Below are 20,822 nucleotides of genomic sequence, written 5' to 3'. Positions count from 1 at the left end.
ATGACATGAAACTTCGTCTTGACGGAGACATAATATTTGGAGGGCTTTTCCCGATGCACGAAAAAGGTCAGAACGGTGTGAATTGCGGCGATATCAAGCGTGAAAAGGGCATTCAACGCCTTGAAGCGATGTTGTTTGCAGTAGACAGCATTAACCGAGACCCAGATTTACTGCCAGGTTTAAAAATTGGAGTTCACATCTTAGATACTTGTAGTTTTGACACCTACGCGTTAGAACAATGTATGGATTTTATCAAAGCCCAAATGACGACCATTGATCTTGCGGATTACAAATGCAATGACGGCCAGGCTCCAAAATATGTCCAACTGAAGCCTGTTTCTGGTGTGATCGGGGCTGCAGCGAGCACAGTGTCCATTATGGTAGCTAACATACTTCGTCTTTTCAAGGTAACTCTTACATTATCATTATCCTGAAAATTACAGTATATTTAGCTGATCCAGCTATGTTTTATTTTAAATGACGGTCATAGGTGATTTGTCTGAATATTCACCATACTCAGTTTCTCATACCATTGTTTATACTTTAAGATACTAAATAAAATACTACAGTGGATCCTAGTTTCAGTGCTAGGTTGTGCGCGCGTACACTAGTTTAATCCTACAGTGGATCCTAGTTTCTCTGTTAGGTTGTGCGCACGTACACTAGTTTAATCCTCCAGTGGATCCTAGTTTCTGTGTTAGGTTGTGCACACACTCACTAGTTTAATCCTCCAGTGGATCCCTGTTTCTATGTTAGGTTGTGCGCACACACGTAAGTGAAATCCTACAGAGGATCCTAGTTTCTGTGTTAGGTTGTGCGTACACACACTAGTTTAATCCTACAGTGGATCCTAGTTTCTGTGTGAGCTTGTGCGCACACACACTAGTTTAATCCTACAGTGGATCCTAGTTTCGGTGTTAGGTTGTGCGCACACAAACTAGTTTAATCCTACAGTGGATCCGTTTTAATCCTCCAGTGGATCCTTGTTTCTCTGTGAGGTTGTGCGCAAACACACTATTTTAATCCTTAAACTTATTCCTATTAAGACTATGCAAATTCGAAAGAGAACCAAGTGCAGTAACAGGATTTATTCCAGACATTTACAGAATCTTAGGCAAATATAATCTAATACATGTATTATGACACTTCCAAAGGGATGCAATTTTTCCGAGTCATGATAGCTGGAGATCTACTGTAAATAAATCTATAAATAATCGTGTTGTAACCAAATACAAAATATCACAGGAAAACGATGTGAACCTACGATTATTTAAGTCTATCCATTGTGAATATGAACCTTGTTTAATGTGGCAGTTTAGTAACATGTATAGAGACCAGCTGAAAAATTGTAGGACTGCTATGCTGATTATTAGTAAATATTTTTCAAGAAGTTTTGTATCCAAATGCCAAGAATGTGAAATAATAACAGAACAAATGGTTTTGCACAAAATAATGTTTTGTAAAATCTCGAGCGCTTCTAGAGACGATTTATGAGCAATTAATCGAACTTTTAACTGGTTTTCCGCAGCTATCTATAGAGGACACAGTTAGAGTCAAGGCTTTCAAAGCGGCACTGAAGTACATTAGGATCCTGTATAAATACGGATACAACAAATAATAACTCCCGTGATTATGACCTAGACTTTCGCTTTTCGTCGTTTAGGTTATTTTGGGCTAGCTCGGTAGAAATTCAAAATATAAACAAGAAATTATAATATATGTAAACAAATTATTAACAATAAGACGTCGTAGAATGGGGAAATGTAAATGAAATTACAAAACTATGTCTCATTCACTGTATAAGTACTTAGTTATCATACAGAATTACTAGATGTATTATTTATAGTTATCCTTCCTGTCTGATATATTTGTTTGTTGTATATAATTTATGTAAATTTTTGTTCAATATGTTTCTTTGTATTATGTTCTGTTTATAATGTGTCATGTCTCTTCATATCGGAGGAAATAAAGAATCTCTCTCTCTCTGTGTGTGTGCACGTACACTAGTTTAATCCTCCATTGGATCCCTGTTGCTCTGTGAGGTTGTGCGCACATACGTAAGTGAAATCCTCCAGTGCATCCTGTTTCCTGACTGTTCCAAAGCGGTAACCCTAACATATACAGATATTTTGATTCGTGTGTGGTCTCTGTGTGCTTAAATGTTGTTTTGTATTGTTTGTTTTGTTCTGAACGTTGTGTGTCTTCATGTGGTTTATGTTAGGCCTTAACTTTGTGCCTCTTAACAGAGTATTCTTTGAAAGATTCAATTATACTACTGGGCTTATTGTGAAAGATGTTTGTCTCGGAGTCGCAATAACCAAACGTTTCAATTTAAGATTTTAGGTTTTATTTTAAACTTCTCATATAAACTGTACCACACATGAACATCGAATTCGATTCGTCCTTTTTTCTCATTTACAGATATAATTTAAATGCACACTCGATAAAAGTTGCTATTATTTTTATTACTATTTATCCCCCTTCTGTAAACACCGCTACTTTAATTACGTTAAATAACGTTTAAAAGACATCTTGATCAGGAAAGAAGAGTCCAATTGGATATTATTGTTACCAAACGGACGAGCCCAGCAGCATGTATGAGCGTGTTTAATGCCAGATTGACCTAAGCATAACGAGAGACGCACAAGACAGCAGACACATATGACCATGAAAAATTATATATGAGGTACATGCTATTCGTTTTCAGTAACTTATTATGTTTGTTTGCTATATGAATTTCATAGTCATGATTGGATTTTTTTTCATAAAATAACGGAATATTCATGATCAATTGAGTTATGATAATCTTTATAATTGTAATATAATATAAATACATATAATCAAACCCATTTTTTTTTTTTTTTTTTTATAATGAACATCTGACTTTCCTTTAAATTTATAATAAGTTCGCTGGTACTTTTCCAGAAAAGCGGTCCTTTATCCTCAAACTTTATCTTCATTTCCGGGAATATCTCATGACAATTCGAAACTCTTTTCATATCCCGCAACATGGAAAGTACAGGAGAGACTTATTGACAGATTGTTGTAACCATGGTAAACCAAGCATTGATTGTTTGGCATGTTGTGTTAAATCTTGCACTTGTCATTTTGCTTTACAATAAGCAGAGGTTATGTCAAACACAGTGTAAAACACGGATAAAATATAATGATGGCATACATGTATAGTTAACGTTACAAAAATCGTTTCCGCTTTAAGGCGTTTTCAATGTCTTTTTCATCAATCAATTTACTTCAAAATCTCATCCAAATATACTCGCCTAAACTGCACATTTTTAACAAACAACAAATATATGCATTCATCTGTTGTTATATTATTTTAATTGCTACATATTTCTGAAAGCCTAGCTTTCCTTAGGTGGAATAATTTTTAAAAACTATTAAATATTTCATGAGGAATTCTAGTAAAAATATCCGATATGTTTTAAGAAAGAGATTGCAGTATTTCCCCTATCCCCCCCCCCCCCAACGTCAGATCATGGAACTAACCCGTAGGACGCCTTTTCAAAATGTCCCTTGGTCAGACTTATTTCTGAAAATAATGCCTTGCTTTCCGTTGAAAATTGATTTCTGCCGTCTTTAAATGGATCAGAACATTAATATTAGATACAACATAGAAAAGGAACAGTTAACTTTCTCCGGAAATTCAAACTCCAGTGGCATCAGAAAAGATGGCTTTTCATTGGATTCAATTAATCCGTGTTATTTCTTGCTGAATATGTCCTGCATAAAATATCTTCTACATCATAGACATGCCTGATGAAAAATAAAATTATGTTAAAATATATGCACATTGCGGTGGATCAAAGTGCGAGTCAATAATAACAGGTTAAAATAGAAATTCATTATGAAGTAGTAAAGCTTCTATTATTTATTTTCTTCAATGAATATTTACAGAAAAAAATAAAATATACACCTCTGATTAAATTTTACAGTCCCTAGATAACTCCAAAGTGAAAAGCAAACTTCACTTCAGAGGAAATGGATAGTTCAAACCCAGCTGAAGCTAGCACGGAAACGGATACTCCTGCCTCTGGCCTATATAGACAACGATATCGATACCACCATGGCCATCGGAGACGTCCACCTCCGACCCAAATAAACAACAATAGCAATATGACCAAACTCAACGGAAAGGTCCACTTATGACCTAGAAAAATAACGATATCAATATAAAAAGAAAAAAGGCGACGTCCAAACTCTAAACTAAATTCACAACGATAGCACCATGACCAAGAACAAGGGATACGTCAACGTCTTACTTAAATACACACCGATAACAATATGACCAAGGCCAAAGGAGACATCATACTCTGACATGGCAAGTACACAGCAATAAAAATGTTTCCAGAGCCAGCCGATACGGCAACATCTGACCTGAATACACAACGACAATAATTTGACAAAGGCCCACATTTGTGTGAAATATCAAATCGAATAAATCGTCAATATATATATACGTTTTTAATAATCATACACATTGATAAAGCTCTTTCATGGAAATGTTATTGACGGTTAAGAATGATTGAGAAGGTTTTGTTGAAAAAGCAGACAGAAAAAAATAGGAGACACTCGGTTTCATCTTCAGAAGGGCAATCAGGAAAAATATCGTTCTTGGCAAGGAATCAAAAGTTACACGTAAATACTTCAAACAATTAAAGGTAACGTCGTTTGCACTTTGATGGTAATAAGCGTTTGTGAAACGATCTTGTCACACAAATAAAACAGTTTCCCAGTCAACATTTCCGTAATACATGTTTATGTCTATCTGAATAATTAAACATTATCAGAATTTATTCTTGAAAAAACCCACCTCCTGTTCCACTGACTGTAAAGACATGTCAAACAACATGCACTCATGTCTAGTTTTGTAAACTTGACATTACACGGACAATTCTTTGGCGTGAATCACCTAATACAACGTTTTCTCTTTTGCTCTACAACGCAGAAACGTTGCATGGTATATTTAATCCTTTTAAAAACGTATCGTTTCGGTGTCTTGATAATTACTGTATTGTGTGCAGGTCTGTCACACATTATAGATAACGTAAAAGCATTTAACAACATTACAGGCCTCTTGTGTAAATACAAGTTAAAGCGTAGTACGTCGGAAACACACGACATGTCAATAAAGAACCTCAAGGGAATTATAAAAATGCATTTCCGCAATTATCTCATCGTTGTGTCTTAAAATAACTTACAGTGTTTACGACATTTGCCAATAACAGATTGTACATCATTCTGGCATATTTGCTTAATCGGTTATTAGAACTTGACAGAAAACGTGTTTGCTTAGTAGTTGTTGTATATAAATCATATTTTTTCTAAAAGGGGTGTACGATGGGTGTTAGGAAAGTTCCTGGACAAGTGCCGTAACATTCTTATTTTTTTTGTAAAATTTGTACACAATTCGTTAAACACACATAGCCCTATATACCTTTTATTCATTTCCAGAAGCAAAATCAAAATTTCTCAAAATTTTCCCCAGAGTACTTCTCACACTCTTCGTGTCTGTGAACCAAAGTTTTAAAGCAGTAGTTGAAGTTTTCTGTTGGTATTCTCCCGAATCACACCCGAACAACCACTAGCAAGTCTTTGACGTCGTCGAAACGCGAGTCTCTACACTCGTTATTGATTGTTATGAAAAGCCAAAAGTCACATGGTGCTAGGTCTGGAGAGTACAGGGGGTGCTGTATAGTTTTAATATCTTATCCTGCGCTTATAAAATCACGCCGCAGCACCTAAAAGCGGTAATTTTGGATTTATTTTTATGCTGAACTCTTATGTGTATGGAGTTTGTCTAGGCAATCGGAATTTCATCGCACTTTTGATAAGTTAGTTAACGATAGAATATTTCGATGAGGTAACTATAGATCGTGAATGTCAAAATTCAGTTATATAAAAATGTCATATTCTACGTCACATGTAACATGCGTTAGTCTTAAAGTAGTGTAATACGATCCTCTGTAATCTTTTCTTATCCGAAACAATCCGGTGGCGGAGAACATGGTTGGCCAATCTCTATAATGGCTAATTAACCAATTGGCCCATTCAAGAAATTGTTTTTGGCTTCTATAAAAATAAAAATAATACTGAGTAGCTTTTTATTAGTGTTAAATCACGTACTTGTTTTCTTTTTAATCATGAAGTTTGTCGCCTTTCGGTCGTTCTGTTAAACTAAATAACGCAGATTTCTAGAGTCGGAGTCGTAGATTCTGTACGTAATTTGCTTTGAGTACGTTGTTCAACCGGGAAGGATCGATGATTATTTCTGTGTATTTTGTCCGAAAAAATGAGCTGACATACTGTAACAGCTCGCATAAAGCAATGCGGTGATATCTTTAAGTATTAGGGGACTGGTGAAAAAACTGGTAGGTGTCCTCAATGTTACCTCATTAGCAATTTGGGCTTACGTTTCGGCCCACGGATGGATCTTTTATACGTCCCTATTTAGTTGCTGAGCAGCAAAAATAGCGTGGTCGACAATGGTATTTAAGGTTAATATCATCTGCAAAAAGACGTATGAGTGATTTAATTTCACGAACAATATTATATATAAAGACAAGGAAGAGTAATTGTACAAAAAAGAACCTTACGGGACTCCGGCATCTATTGAAAACCGTTTTAGATGTATACCCAAACATGACAACGCACTGTTTCTTTGAATGAGACAATTGGTTATTATAAGTCTTTATAATGGGAAACCAGAAAGGCCACTTTCCCGAAGCTTGAAAGAAAGACATTCAAGCCATAAGCGATTTAAGGCTTTATGAGAATGTCACAGAACACTGCTATAACTTCTTCGACCTCATATAGAGCAAGGTAGAACAAGTGATCGATACAAGCTGATTAACAGTGGGGTTGCTTGGGAAAAAAGCATGACTGAATTGGGGTTAAATAGTCGCTATGACGTAAGAAGTTAAACATGTGTCTATGTGTTCTTTCTAGGACCTTACTTTCAACACTCAACATAGATATTGAACGGTAGTAATCGACATCTTGGGGATATGACCTCTTAAACATAGCACAGACATAAGCCAGTTTGCACTGGTTTGGTACCTCCGCGGAACAAAACAGTATTTAAAAAGGTTCGGGAAGGGGCAGTGAAATTTCAGTTCCTTTCTACATTCGAACGAAGCTGTTCACGGTCCGCTGAGATGGAACATCCGAGATGTACAGAAAACGTATGTTATGTACATTTCGATCAGTTTGTGATTGAAAGAAGTAATTCAGAATATTTTCCTTAACAAAGTTAGAATCGATTGTGAACACTAAAGTTTTTCATAATGTGCTTGCTTTGCGATTTTAACAAATTTGGTTGACATGGTTGTACCTGTTAAATCGTCAATGGTGTTGTTTGTTCGAGCATCTGACTATTTCATATGTGTTTCGCCTTTGACGGAGTGAACTACGACGTTCATTATTAAACCATGGGCTTCCATGAGTGCAAATCGTAATGTCGTTGACAGTAAACATATTTCACCAAACATAATTTGATTAATGAAATTATTAACGTATATTCTATATCGATATTTGTGTGAAATCAAGAATCCCGGTCAAAAGATGAAACACAACACCGGTGGCTTTGTTAAATAAGTTAAATTGAGTTGTAAACAATGTTGTAAAGGCTTATCTAATGTCAAGGCAAATTGAAAATGTCATATCAAACTTCTAATTTTCTAAACGTGTTTTTCAATCTTGCAAAGAAAAAGATATGTTGATTTACCTAAGGGTTACACCAGTAACATTATTTCGTTCTAGGTTCGCTGGCACAGATAGTTTTTTTCGCATAAATCCTTAGCCAAATGTTTTGACAGTGAGCACGCTATGTGAAATAGAAGGTAAGGCACGACTTTGACTTTGACCAAATAGCATGCAGTTAAAGATAAATTCAAACGCATCGTTTCATTCATTAACGTCCAATAATTAGGAACTTATGATAGTTTGCACTTTATTGATTCCTTGATATTTCGCCCAATATTAACACTGATATAAATTGAGATTTATCGGACAGAATATTTATATTTGAGCTAGATTATCTATGTCTGTAAGCGTATGCATCGAAAAGAAATCAGTGTGCACTTTAGACGCAGTAAACAACATAATGGGTTTTACATAATTACAGACATTTAAAATAAAATCATACCATCGAGTACTTTAGAACAAGAAAAAGGCCTGTGAGCAGTTTCTCTCCTCATCTTTGATGTTGGTGTTAATCTATTTTCTAATATCCATTTGTATTTTGTGTGAAATAAAATCAATTGAGTTATGGAGAAATTGCTTTGCTTATTGAAATCCTACCACTTACCTTTATTGTTTCTCGATCGCAGAAGAGTAAACAATTTCCTGGGGTGAAATGGGTCTTTTTGTTTAGAAAGGTAGTGCTAATCAATCGAATTACAAATACAGGATCATATAACTGAGAATTCGAGACACATTAGCTCATGTCCGGATCAATCGTAACCCGTCATTATATTCCTCGATCATCTTTTACAGTGAAAGCTATGTGATTTCTTCAAGAATTAAATGCCTGAAACAAAAGAGACTAGAGCTATCACTTAATGTCATAAATACCCCCGCTCGTCAAATTGTCAGAAATACTGCCCGGACAGAACAACTAAAGAAATCAAGTGGAAATTGTTTAATTAAAGGTAATTGTACTATATTAGTGTCAATAATGTGGAGACATAATGAACATTGGATACTATTGGTACTGTTATGCATCTTAAACTATCACCAGTAATGCTTTTATAGACTAACAAACTACTTTCAGAAAAAAAATGTTTTCACATTTAACTCAACGGTAGGGACACGAGTCTTTTGCGCAATAAGTCCGTATACTATGGTGACAACTTCTGCCAATTAATTTTAAAATCCAACATTGTATGACTGGTAAGATATGGACCGGACACAAACTGTTAATCGTTAAAACTCATTTAGCCAAACATACCAAATTCAAAAGTTTACTGTGACCTAGACCTGAAGGGTAGAAACAACGGTCTTGTTGGGGACACATTCTTATGCTATGGTGGTTACTTCTGCCAATTAATTTTAAAATCTGACAATGAATGAGAAAGATATTGACCAGACAAAAATTTGGACGGACCGAGGGACCACTCTAAATTCAGACGGTTGACGTGACCTTGATCTTTAAAGTAGGGGCCCGGGTCTAGTACGCCACGACAATTCTTTGTGCTATGGAACACATCGCAACTCATGGCATATAATTATAAAACCCGACCATGAATGAGAAATAGCCGGACAAAAACGGGACTAACTTACGGTCTATAGCAAGTTTAGAAGGTTGCCAAGACTATGAACCTGAAGGTATGGATACCGATCTTGTGCGCAATACATCCTCATACTTGTGTGCTTACTTCGGAATGTATGACAAAGATATGGACCGGGCACGAACTATAATCATTTAGGCTTAAATAGCAAGATTACTGTGACATTGACCTTTAAAATAGGAACATGGGTCTTGTGCGCGACACATCCTCATTCTATGGTGTTCACTTCTTCGAAATCATTTTGAACTCGACCATGAATGAGAAAGATATGAACCTTACGAAAACCGGGCGAACGGACATTTGCAAGTGCCCAATTCCAATATAGCCTCACTCTGCTTTGTTAAGCCGGGTATAGCAATAGTACGAAATAGTGACTCGCCCCTCCTTTATATGTGAAATAGATTAAGGCGGTTTTGACTCAAATGGTACGTCATTTTTTTGTTGGATAAATCCTTGTATTGCCTAAGCATAAATATTGTGTGTTCGATCGTTTGACAAAACACAATTACTATCACTTAAGCAATGTTATGTTTGTATTTGTTTCGTTTGTAATAGCTGTAAAAGCGTATACAAAATGTATAGAAATGTTTCTTGTAAGAATCACTTTGTTAATTGAACCTTATGACCAGTCAAGAATGCAGTCTCTTGTGGTCTGTGGGGAATATAGATGTATACTTCTTCTATGCCCTAGTGAAATATTATGGTGTTTTATATTTGAAATAACAACAGTGGAACTTTCACTCTCAACATCAAACACTACTTTAAAAATCTATAGTAGGGAAGTCCCTTTGATCAAAACCGAGTACCTCACTGTTAATTTCAATGACCGTCGTTTAAGACAAAACATTGTATATTAAGATGAGTGCTGACTTGATAATCTACAAGAGCTTTAAGTTATCGTGAACAAAACATCAGCATTGATCAAAAAAAATATTTAAATGCAGTTATCATTCCAAAGCGTTGAATGGCATTATGTTCCGATCAATATATGAAAAACGCTGAGGTCTTGAGACCTCGAACATGGCAGAGATCCCTCAATGAGTAGTACCCTAACTATTGTTTTATCAGTTGGTCAAAGGTCAAGGTCGTGGTGACTTTAAGCTGAAACCCCGATTTCTTTCAATAACTGAATAATGCATGTACTTAAAACTTGGTATCCTGATTTAATGCATCAGCTTCCTTTTAGACATGTTTCAAAACCATTCGCGACGTCTTTAATGCCTTGCATCAAAATTGATCTTGTAAATGTATGTACAGTTTTGTTGTTTTCCTCATGGTCCGTATGACATATTGGATTTGAAATAAACCTTCTTCATGTTATATAATGATGATGGTCGAGCTTCATTCTATATCTCGTGTGAAATGACATGATTAATGGTAACTTTGGTAACAGAGAGCTCAGCTTTATATTCAGGAGACTACATTTTCACTTTTAGTGGTAATATAGAACGGATTAGGCCACACACAATTGATCATATATACCTATTTGAGATATGTGAGTAGCAGGCGCTTCCAAAAGCTATCCGGTAAACGAGTGTGAAAAATGAAAACGCATGTATACAGTTCCAGGTAATTTAAAGTGATTTCTCGCTTTTAACACAACTTAACAAAGGTTCCATGATCATTTCCTTAAATGGTTGGTGTTTCTGGTTTCAACATTCAAAACATACCAGTGATTTGTGCTAAGCATAGGGTGATGAAAAATAATGGCCCTTATAGAATTATATCAATGAAAAAGGATTTTGACCTCTGGGATTCTCATTTTAAATATTGATCCGCTAAGAAACAAATCGTTCAGACATAAACATTTTAACTCTCGAGTTAAATAGTTTGCACGTATGCATTATGTTAATAAATATGAAAAATGATCATGGATGTAGGATAATTGATACAAATGAAAGCAATTGGCGTGCCGTGGATTATTGTTGATCGGGTCAGCCATCAAAATCGAATCGAGTAAAACATGAAAAACATTCTTTTAAAATTAATAAAACATCATCAAAATGTTAAGTTAGGGCTATTTTATTGTTAATTATCTAAAATGTGACAGGAATGCTCGATGGTCCCGAAATGCCCTAGTTACGCTGTTAAACATTAATTCATAACATCCTTGGGTTTAGAAATGTTTGATTAAATGCGTAACTGCTTGTTGATGTTTGGTTGTATGCTCATGAAATTAAATGGACATTTAGGTCATTTGTTCCATGCATATATGTTTTTCCCCGACTGAGTTTCAAGAAATGTATCAATCAATGACTACATTTATCTCATATGTGACCGGAATAAAGCTCTGATGGAACACAGTGAGGATCCTTGACAACGTCATATAAAGTATGTGTTCTCCGTTTATTCCTTCATTTGCAAAGAACATTTTCCCATAGTCGGGTTGATGGTTAAAACATGTAAACGAGGTCTATTAATCGCTTTTTGCCCCAAAGCTCCAAACTTTCATCAACGTCACTTTAGCAATGTTTATGATATCGCAACACTGTCCCACAAAGTCTTGATATAACATCATGCTTTAATTATTGTTTACAAGAGTGTCAAAGAACAAAGCTGTGGCCTTAAGCCCTTGTCTTTGATGACAAATGTCTCCCTGGTGGTTGATTGTGTCGAAATAATTAGCACCATCATCGTACGCTGTTGTCGAAATGCCCTCCGCCGTGGCAATACACAACTTTGATCCGTTAACTGTACCCTCAAAGGCCATACAGTGATCTTTTGTGAAAGTTAACATCGGTTTTGAAATGTTAGACATCGTTCATAGATTTGTTTCCGTATGGTTTTACCAAGTGCAGCACATTACAGTAAATAAGGTTTAAGATTGAAAATAAAGCTGGGGGCCTATATGAATCATTTGCTTTAGAACATAAGTCTTTATACAAACATGCAAAAGATGTTATTGAAGAAGATGGAACATTAATACAACAGTTAAAGACCTGCAACATAGCAAAGTGTAAACCATAGACAGGTATCAGATTAATGTCACCAGATTGGCGCTAGGGTTTTATCTACGGGTAGAAGAACTGAAATATATATGAAGAATATATATTTAATACTCCAACCAAACAAGCAAAGCATAAAAAAAAATAAGATTAAACACATTTTCATACACAATAAAGTAAAAATGTACTAAAGCAAAAAAGGAAAGAACCGTTATACACAAGATAAGGTTCTGTTTGATTGCAATATATTGACAAGGGACAATAGTTTGAGATTTTGAATAAGTCTTACAATGTACTATGTCATCACTGACCGTTCTTAGGCATCAACCCCAATTTCTATTGATTAATGATATTTTGATTAATGTAATATATGCTTCATGTGCTCCTTGGATGTCTTGATACATGTGCCTTTAAAAGTACATAGTGAACTAGTTGACTTCTGGGCTCGATAATATTGTCTGTCTCCATTGCACTATTTAGTTTTGCTCTTAGTAACAAAAGATCACAGGATAGGATACCGCAGTCATGTGATACGTATTTATTTCAAGCAAAACTCATCGACTTTATTTCGTTAAACATCGCTGTTGTTAATTTATCTCTGTACCCAATTATATGTCGATCAACTTAGTTAATACCTAGACAAATTGAATTTTGTCTAATAAAATGCACTTAGGCAATGCAATTTATTGAGACAAGATTTCGAGGATGTTCAAATGCCAGTTCGATTAAGAAGAAATGGTCAACACTGTTGTCTGCAAAACACATTATTTTATGTCGAATTGCAAGCACGTGTTTTTGTAAAATTATATTTCAATGTCAATTCACAAGTGAAAATGCATTGAGGGGTCGATATATTCAGTTTGTTTGAATAATTATTCATATCTACCCGGCCAACCAATGCAAAAAGTCAGTTACAACTGGATTGGTAGGGTCGTTTTGAATTGCCGGACCTAAATTCCATTTAACCTTAGGTTCATTGTGAAACCTTTAAAACCATAACATATTTGGAATCGAAAAACAATTTGAATATTGATAATAACGTTTTATATATATGCTTTATACTAAGCTTTTTTGCCTTTTTGTAAGCCCTTTCGGGCTGATCATTAAGTTAATAACATTTTTTTTTACATATTATTAATGATATTTGATGAAAATACTAAGGCTATGTTAACTTGAACAAGGATAAGATTTTACTTTGAAATTACCGCTGATATTAACCTAATTTTATAAGAAAAAATACAATACGCTGTTTACGTATTATACTGAGTTTTGCAATTATCCTTCTTCGAAATAGTATGCGTTCCAAATTTTCAATATATGTGTTATTGGCCCCCTCTTAATAGAACAAACAGCCAGACGGTCTGTCATCACCCCAATCTAAATTCCTCCACCTTCCCGCTCGGGTCTTAAATTGACATATTCGTGAAATGTAGTTCCTTTCAGTCTTATTATTGGCAATTTTTGTCTTTTTCCACACTTTTCTTCTTTAATCTTATTATCTCGACAGAAACGACACAAAACTACTAAAAAGAGCTACAATTATTACCAAAAGGTAAATGAGCTTAAAGTTTGTCGTTAGCTCTGAACGATATGTATTTCAATTAAACTTTTTCAAGATATACAACGATTGACTCTGGTAAATATAAAGGTAAAAAAGAAATGTATAATTATAAATATTAGTGCTATTTTAGAGTAAAAACAACTTAGAAGAAATTAAACATGACCAACCATGCCAATCGTTTGTATAAACTGTCAGTAGAAAACTTTAAGTATACATATTGTGCGTCTAGATCTTTAGATCCAGGGCAAATGATCTATATGACTCTCTCCATAATCCATGGAAATTTCATGCATAAATATTCATTATGAAATTGTGGAGTGTCTTGTTTGAAAACTTAAAACGATTGGAGACCTGAAACCTGAAAGGGTTGAATTTTATCTTGATTTATAGGGGTTTAAATGGTTTTACAATTGCATTGATCGATTTTATATGTTTAATATACTACTTACGCAGCTGTCGCTGTACACAATGTTCATGTTCATAAATTTTGAAATATTTGTTGAAGAAAGAAGTGCTGGAAAAAATCTGGCACCCTATTTTATACATGTCAAATACAACAAACGACGCATTTCTATTGCATTCTTAATAAAATTAAATTATGACATAATAAACAGTGAATATATAATTATCGTCAAAAACTACATCAATTTGTTTGAAACACACTAACAATAAGTTATTTCACGTCTTTAATATCCATTTAACTGATATTATTCTGTAATTTGGTTCCCATTTTATGACATGAAATAATGACTTTAATTTACAATTGTAATTACATGTACATAATATGAGCCATGCTATAAGATAATTCGCTTTTTAGCAATGTCCCAGACACATAGCTTCACTGGATTGATACGAAGCAGTCCACGTCAAAGTTGATGTAAAAAAATTCAAACTGTCGCTCAAGGACCCGTTTGCTCTCTGCATGTGTATTGTTCGTAGGATGACAAACCTTATTATGAACTCATATCTTATCCTAGTATAAAGTCTCCAAACCGTTCGATAAAGATGACGGAAGCTGTCTGGAGATTAATGTCATTCATCATATTATATTAATCATTATTTATTTCATGTGCATACGTTGAAACAACACATATTGAAAATATATCATCGTTAGGATTTCGGAGATAGCTAGGAGCTTATATTATTATCTATCTTCTCAGAATGAGTGAAATGTTTCCATGACATACCATGTATCATGTCATTTAAAAATCTACAGAAATGGTTAGAAAAATGCACCAACCATGTCAGGAGTATTGAAATGGCCTGATGGGTTTGTGTTGTTTTTTATATCTAAGAATATAAAGGAAATGATAATGTGAATCCATTACATTTTCAAATACTTATTCTACACACTCTATGTTGCCACCTAACATTATCATATACGTGTGCGGGTACTTCAATACGTTCCGTTATATGTCAAACATCAAGCAAACCACACCATACACACATAACTCCACAGAGTACGATACACCCCATGTAGACAAAAGCATTTTCTTTATTCCCTCCACTCGACTTGGTATATACCCAAAAGCACGATTTATGCCATGCGAAGGAATATCTCCGACCTAACTCGTGTGACATTTATTGACGTTTAAGTACAATTTCATTTTTCTATGTTCAGATATATCACAACCCACTCATCTTTTAAGAGTTTGTGAGGTGCCATATGGCAGGAAAATGCCCTGTCTAAATTTCAATTCTTAGTCGGAATAATTAATTTACTTCGTGCTAAGATTGTTTCGTCAGATGCTATATATATAAAATCATTAATCGCCAATCTCCTTCTAAAATCTCTTTTTCTACATAATTGACAGCCAGCTATGTTTGTTGCAGTCTAGTAAGGTTGCCATCTTAATTCTTAATTGCACAGTTTCAAAAAATCTTTTTAATCTCTCAAATCTACAAACTGTTTTGTAGATAAAAGCTTGACCAACCTGTTTCGATAGCAGTTTTGAGTATATAACCAAGTCGGAAATTCAAACTCTGTGTAACTTATTTTATTTATTTGAACACATGGTGGTGAATCTTAGCATTGGTATATATTTTCAGGATATGGGCTACTTTCCGTATTTTCAGTTTTTTGAAGCTTTACAAACATTTACTGAAAATGCTGAATTTACTTTGTCTACTCCTTTTTACATTGTCTTCTCTTTGGGATTATTCTAAAGCGGATCTATGAGAACCTCATCGAATACATAGTGATAACGTGCGACCAATTTGTGTTGTTTATTTTATAAGAAACGTAGTCGACCTTTTCCAACCGTGCATACGTGAATCTTTCCTTACAAGGATCGTGAAGCCTAGATAGGAATCCTCTTCGCGTGCATTTTTTTCATTCTTAAATTCTTCTCTACGCAACATCAAACAGTATTTAATGTTAACAAATGAGATGTTGTTCAATGAAATGGAAGTGCTTTCACCGGTACGTGTATTTTGGTTACTAATCAATCATCCGTTATTGTTTAAAAACGGGCACATTGCTTGATTGAAACAAAGGCTGTGCCAGTAGAGACAATAATAAGTAAACACTAATCCGACGACTATTAATATGCATTTTTCTTATAAAATGTGTCGATCGACTGCGTATAATTAAGATGTCGCTCAACTGCGTATATTCAAGTGGTCGCTCCCTGCCTATACTAATGTTGTCGACTAGCTGCGTATATTCAAGTGGTCTCTCGACTGCTTATATTTATCTTGTCAACTGGCTGCGCATATTTAAGTGGTCGACCGGCTGCGTATATATAAGTGGTCGCTCGCCTGCTTATATTAATCTTGTCGACAGGCTGTGCATATTAAAGTGGTCGCTCGGCTGCGTATATTAAACACAAACCTATTCAAAGTCAGACATAATTACAGCTACCAGAGGAGAGTATCCACGTACAACTCATACATTAAAAATGTATGCAGTTAAACACTCCTCGAAACGGCTATTCAAAACTAATGTTTCACAAGTTTTCGTACCCCTGAAAAGACTTTGCTTACTGATGGTATGTTAATGCTTTCGTGTTTGTTATGGAAGTGAGTGTCGCTCATTCAGTGTTTTATGGGCCTTTAAACAAGTTCAAAGGAGCATAATAGGTCTCTTGGCTCGTCCCTGTACGTTACATTGTGTTACCAACGGTTTATTTACATCTAAGCTTGATACACATGTATTTTTGTCATGTTTATCACATTTTGAAGACACAATCTTAAAACCACATAAGATCTTTACGGTTCCCTTTGCGTAAATTAAGGTAACGGAGTTGACAAATAAGGCAGCTGGGAAGAATTAAAATGCATTTACACAATTTAACGTTTCGTTTGGCAGTTATGATGTACGACACGTTTGCATCAACCTTCATCGACAAGGATGTTTACGAACTTTTAACAAATAAAAAATTACATCGCTCCTGAGACATATCAAATCGCTTTCAGTGCATATATATCTCCAGACACAGATTTTAAACGTGAGGTCAGATAATTGATCACTGAATGCTTTTCCATTAAGTATCATCTCTCATTTTAGGCCCTTCAAATTTTATAAGAAATATAATTATACCACTTTTATATGTCCTTCATCTGCCCCTGTGGTATTTGAGATGCCTTTATATGGAAATTTAAAAACTGAATATATTAATAAAAAAGGAAATAGTTTGTATTTGAAGAAACATAATAATATAGCTGTTATAAGTGACTTGTCCAAAAAAAAAAATTAAGACTCTAGTATGTTTAAAAATGCATAATATGCATTATGATGAATGGAGTTCGGTAGTTCTTAACCTCAATGGAGACTGAAGAAACAGGTTAATCAGACGTAAACGTTGTACTCGAACACATCAGCAGCTCTTTTATAATATTTTGCCGAGAAATTTCGACAAAACATTTAAAAGAGTAAAGCGTTTTGTAATTATAATATTTTTCAACTGACTTTGGTTATAATTTCGAATATTTACTAAAAAACATTAAAAAACCCACGGAGGCAAGTTTTGCGTTTAGCAAGTGCGATGCTGCAAAAATATATTGTTTTATTGAAGTATTATTAAATCGATAGAAACTATGTTAATATACAGCTTAACTTGAGTACGTCTTACTTAAGACGACATACCGGGATTACCTCAAATAAGTTACACGTCAAGAATCTCGTCCGGATATAGAAACTCTCTTGTATGGTTTTTTATAGGAATAGTCAAAGTCTTTGATGTCATTTTCGTGGATGTTTTGGTGGGCTTTAGCTCTATGTGAGAGCTTAAATGTGGTCCATGACGTCAAATATAACATGCAAATTGGTACGCTTGTCTAGAATGACAATGCGAATATTCAACGCAGAACACGCTTAGGCTAATTAAATATTCGTTTCGTTGTGTCGCTTGGTTAAATTAGAAATTTCAACCGCTAACGGTGGTTTTGTCCTATTTGAAGACATTCAACGTCTAAACGAGTTATATGATCATCATCTCAAGTAAAACGTAGGATGAATGTTACTTAAGATCCGGATAATTATTAGAATCCTTATTAAGAGTTCGCATGTGTGTGGGTTGGTTGCATGTACAAACCATGATCACAATATATCAAGCAATCAAGTTAATTGAAATGAAGATGACACAGGGAGTGGATTACTTTAAAAGCTTTCGCATTTCAGGACTATTTGGCCAGCATGACAAAAGTCAGTCAAAGAGAATATTATATTTTTCTCAGAATAGCATGTCTAGACAGAATACATATTTATATATGAATGGATTGTTTAAGTAAACTGGGTGTTCACCAACCGTTATATTGCGTGACTTGAAAAGTCTCATCTTGCCCAAATTAAGAACCGTGATATAGGGACGGTCAGTGTAAACAAAGTTCCATTTTTATAAGGGCAGACAACACCACTTCGGAATTCACTACACAGTCTAAAGTCTGTTTTTCTTTATCTTTTTTAACAATAGACACTGACTTTATTATTGTTATATGTTATACTATAATACTATTATTGACCATGGGCTACTTGCCATCTTTATTGAATTTGAAGCTGGATGGCTTGTGAGTTAAGAAAACTCGCTGAGTATGCTTGCAGCATTGCTTGTACTTTTACGCCAGATTTGGGTTATTGCATCGATTTTTTTTCTTATAAGAATTCTAGCTTTTTATCGTGGAACATTCTTCCCACATATAGAACTAGCGGTCTAAAACGTCTAGAAATCAGTGTAAACATGAATTTGTAAGTTCGTAATATTATACTATGAAATATAATTAAAAACATGTTCGTCTGCAGAGAGTATGCACAGAACAACGTTGTGTTAGCTACGTGATTTTCCAATGAACGCAACTTAGTTTGAGGATTGTCTTTATTTTGAGCATAACAGAAACAGAAAAAAAGAAACAAAAATCCTCTCAAATAAAAACATGTCTAAAGAGCTTTACTGTCCTTGAGTCTTGTTTGTATCAAAATAGCTTCGTTTGCAGGGAAAGTGTTATGCACTTTCTAGCCATGTCAATTATATCTGTGTATATATTATTTTTATATCCGAAGCTTTCCGCAGAAGTCGGGAGACTTGATTCAAGCCCGGATGCAATCACATCGACACAAGGCTTCATTGCGAAAATAACGTAGATAAAATATGCAAACTTTGTTCAGATTGTTTAGTCTCTTAGCTTTCTTAGATACGACCATTTCAATACCGAAATAACAGCGTATATTTTAGGAATTAATTTCGGGATTGATGTCATTATCGGGAATATGAACGCAGTTCATGAACGCAGTTGGGCTGGTTAAAGTGTGTGGAGTCCGAAGGACACCACGCGTTCTTTAACCAGCACAACTGCCACCAATAGTTCATATTTCTTTTAAGAATTGTTAAAACATTCTTCATTTCAGTTACAATCTCTATCTCCCCCATTCTGTAAGTAGAACGACCCGACCGTAAACAGGTATATTTTATCATATTAAGTCACACTAACGCGCGAAAAAAATCACTTCAAATTACTTTCAAACGATACGCTAATGACACCAATACATTTAACATATAATCAATTAACACTTCCTAACATGTTGATTTAAGTTGTTCGTGACCTGCTGGTACAAACATACAATAACAAAATAAACACTTCGATTTACAAGTATATTTATACGCGATGATTAACAATCTTACCAAGCGTAAATAAGTACATTATATCCCGCAAATGTAGACATATACAATGGGTATATACTGTAATGTATTACATAGATATAAGATTGGGTTTGCAAAGACAAACATGAACATAATATGATAATTATATCTATAATTGGCCAATTGAGTACTGAAATTGACTTTAATGTATTTAATCTATTTGTTTATACCTTACCGTTCTTTCATTCCATATTTAATTTTCCCCGGTCGATGCCATCTTCCCAGGTTACACCTTCAATAATAAATGAATTATCTTCGATCTGCCTCACAAAGGCGCAGACCTCTTTAATGAACCAATATACATCTGGCGTTTTTATTTCGCTTTTCATGTTTATATTTCAGAAGAAATTATATCTACCATGAAATGCTTTATTGTTTACGTCCATTACACCTCTACTTGAAACGTACATACGTAGAAAGCCTGAATACGTACTGATCGTACGAAAACAAGTTTGAACGCGCAAATGAAACAGTCGCTGAAATGTTCGTACGCACGTTCGAAAGTAATTCGTCGAGTTTCGGTCTAGTTTGTAATAAAACGGCACCATAATTTGAAACTTGAGTATAATATTGAGTCTTACGTGACCAATTACAAAACTTAGTTCGAAATAAAAGATACTCGTTTGCTTTATTCTTACTAAATAAAATGATCGTACGAAAGTATCATTTGGAAGGGGGTTCCATCATAAACATGCAGTAAGACTTAACGAGTACAAACGATTACACTTTATAAAATCGGGTATATAGCGCCCGGAGAGATTTGGTTATAATTGTTGTAAAAATAAAATACTATACAGGTTTATTCGTACTGTTGTTTGATCCGGAATAAATAAATAGTTATCATTCTGTTCTACCCTTCTAAGTAGTGATTTTG

General features: G+C 34.7%; 1 protein-coding gene across 3 annotated transcripts in view; it reads left to right on the top strand.

Moving 5' to 3' along the window:
- Positions 1 to 20,822, top strand: part of LOC128217800 (metabotropic glutamate receptor 8-like) — a 91,237-nt gene that overhangs the window by 40,561 nt on the left and 29,854 nt on the right. The window contains exon 1 of one of the 3 annotated variants that reach the window (XM_052925194.1): positions 15 to 407. The exons of the other annotated variants lie outside the window; for them this stretch is intronic. Within the exon in view, the coding sequence (XP_052781154.1) occupies positions 54 to 407 (354 nt within the window). The 5' untranslated portion in view covers positions 15 to 53. Of the gene's footprint in view, positions 1 to 14; positions 408 to 20,822 lie in introns of those variants that run through there. 3 annotated transcript variants of the gene reach the window in all.

Source organism: Mya arenaria, chromosome 14 (genome assembly GCF_026914265.1).
Source record: "Mya arenaria isolate MELC-2E11 chromosome 14, ASM2691426v1".
Taxonomy (NCBI): Eukaryota; Metazoa; Mollusca; class Bivalvia; order Myida; family Myidae; genus Mya; species Mya arenaria.
The sequence above is the reverse complement of the archived record's forward strand: the minus strand, read 5'-3'. Positions and strand labels throughout refer to the sequence as shown.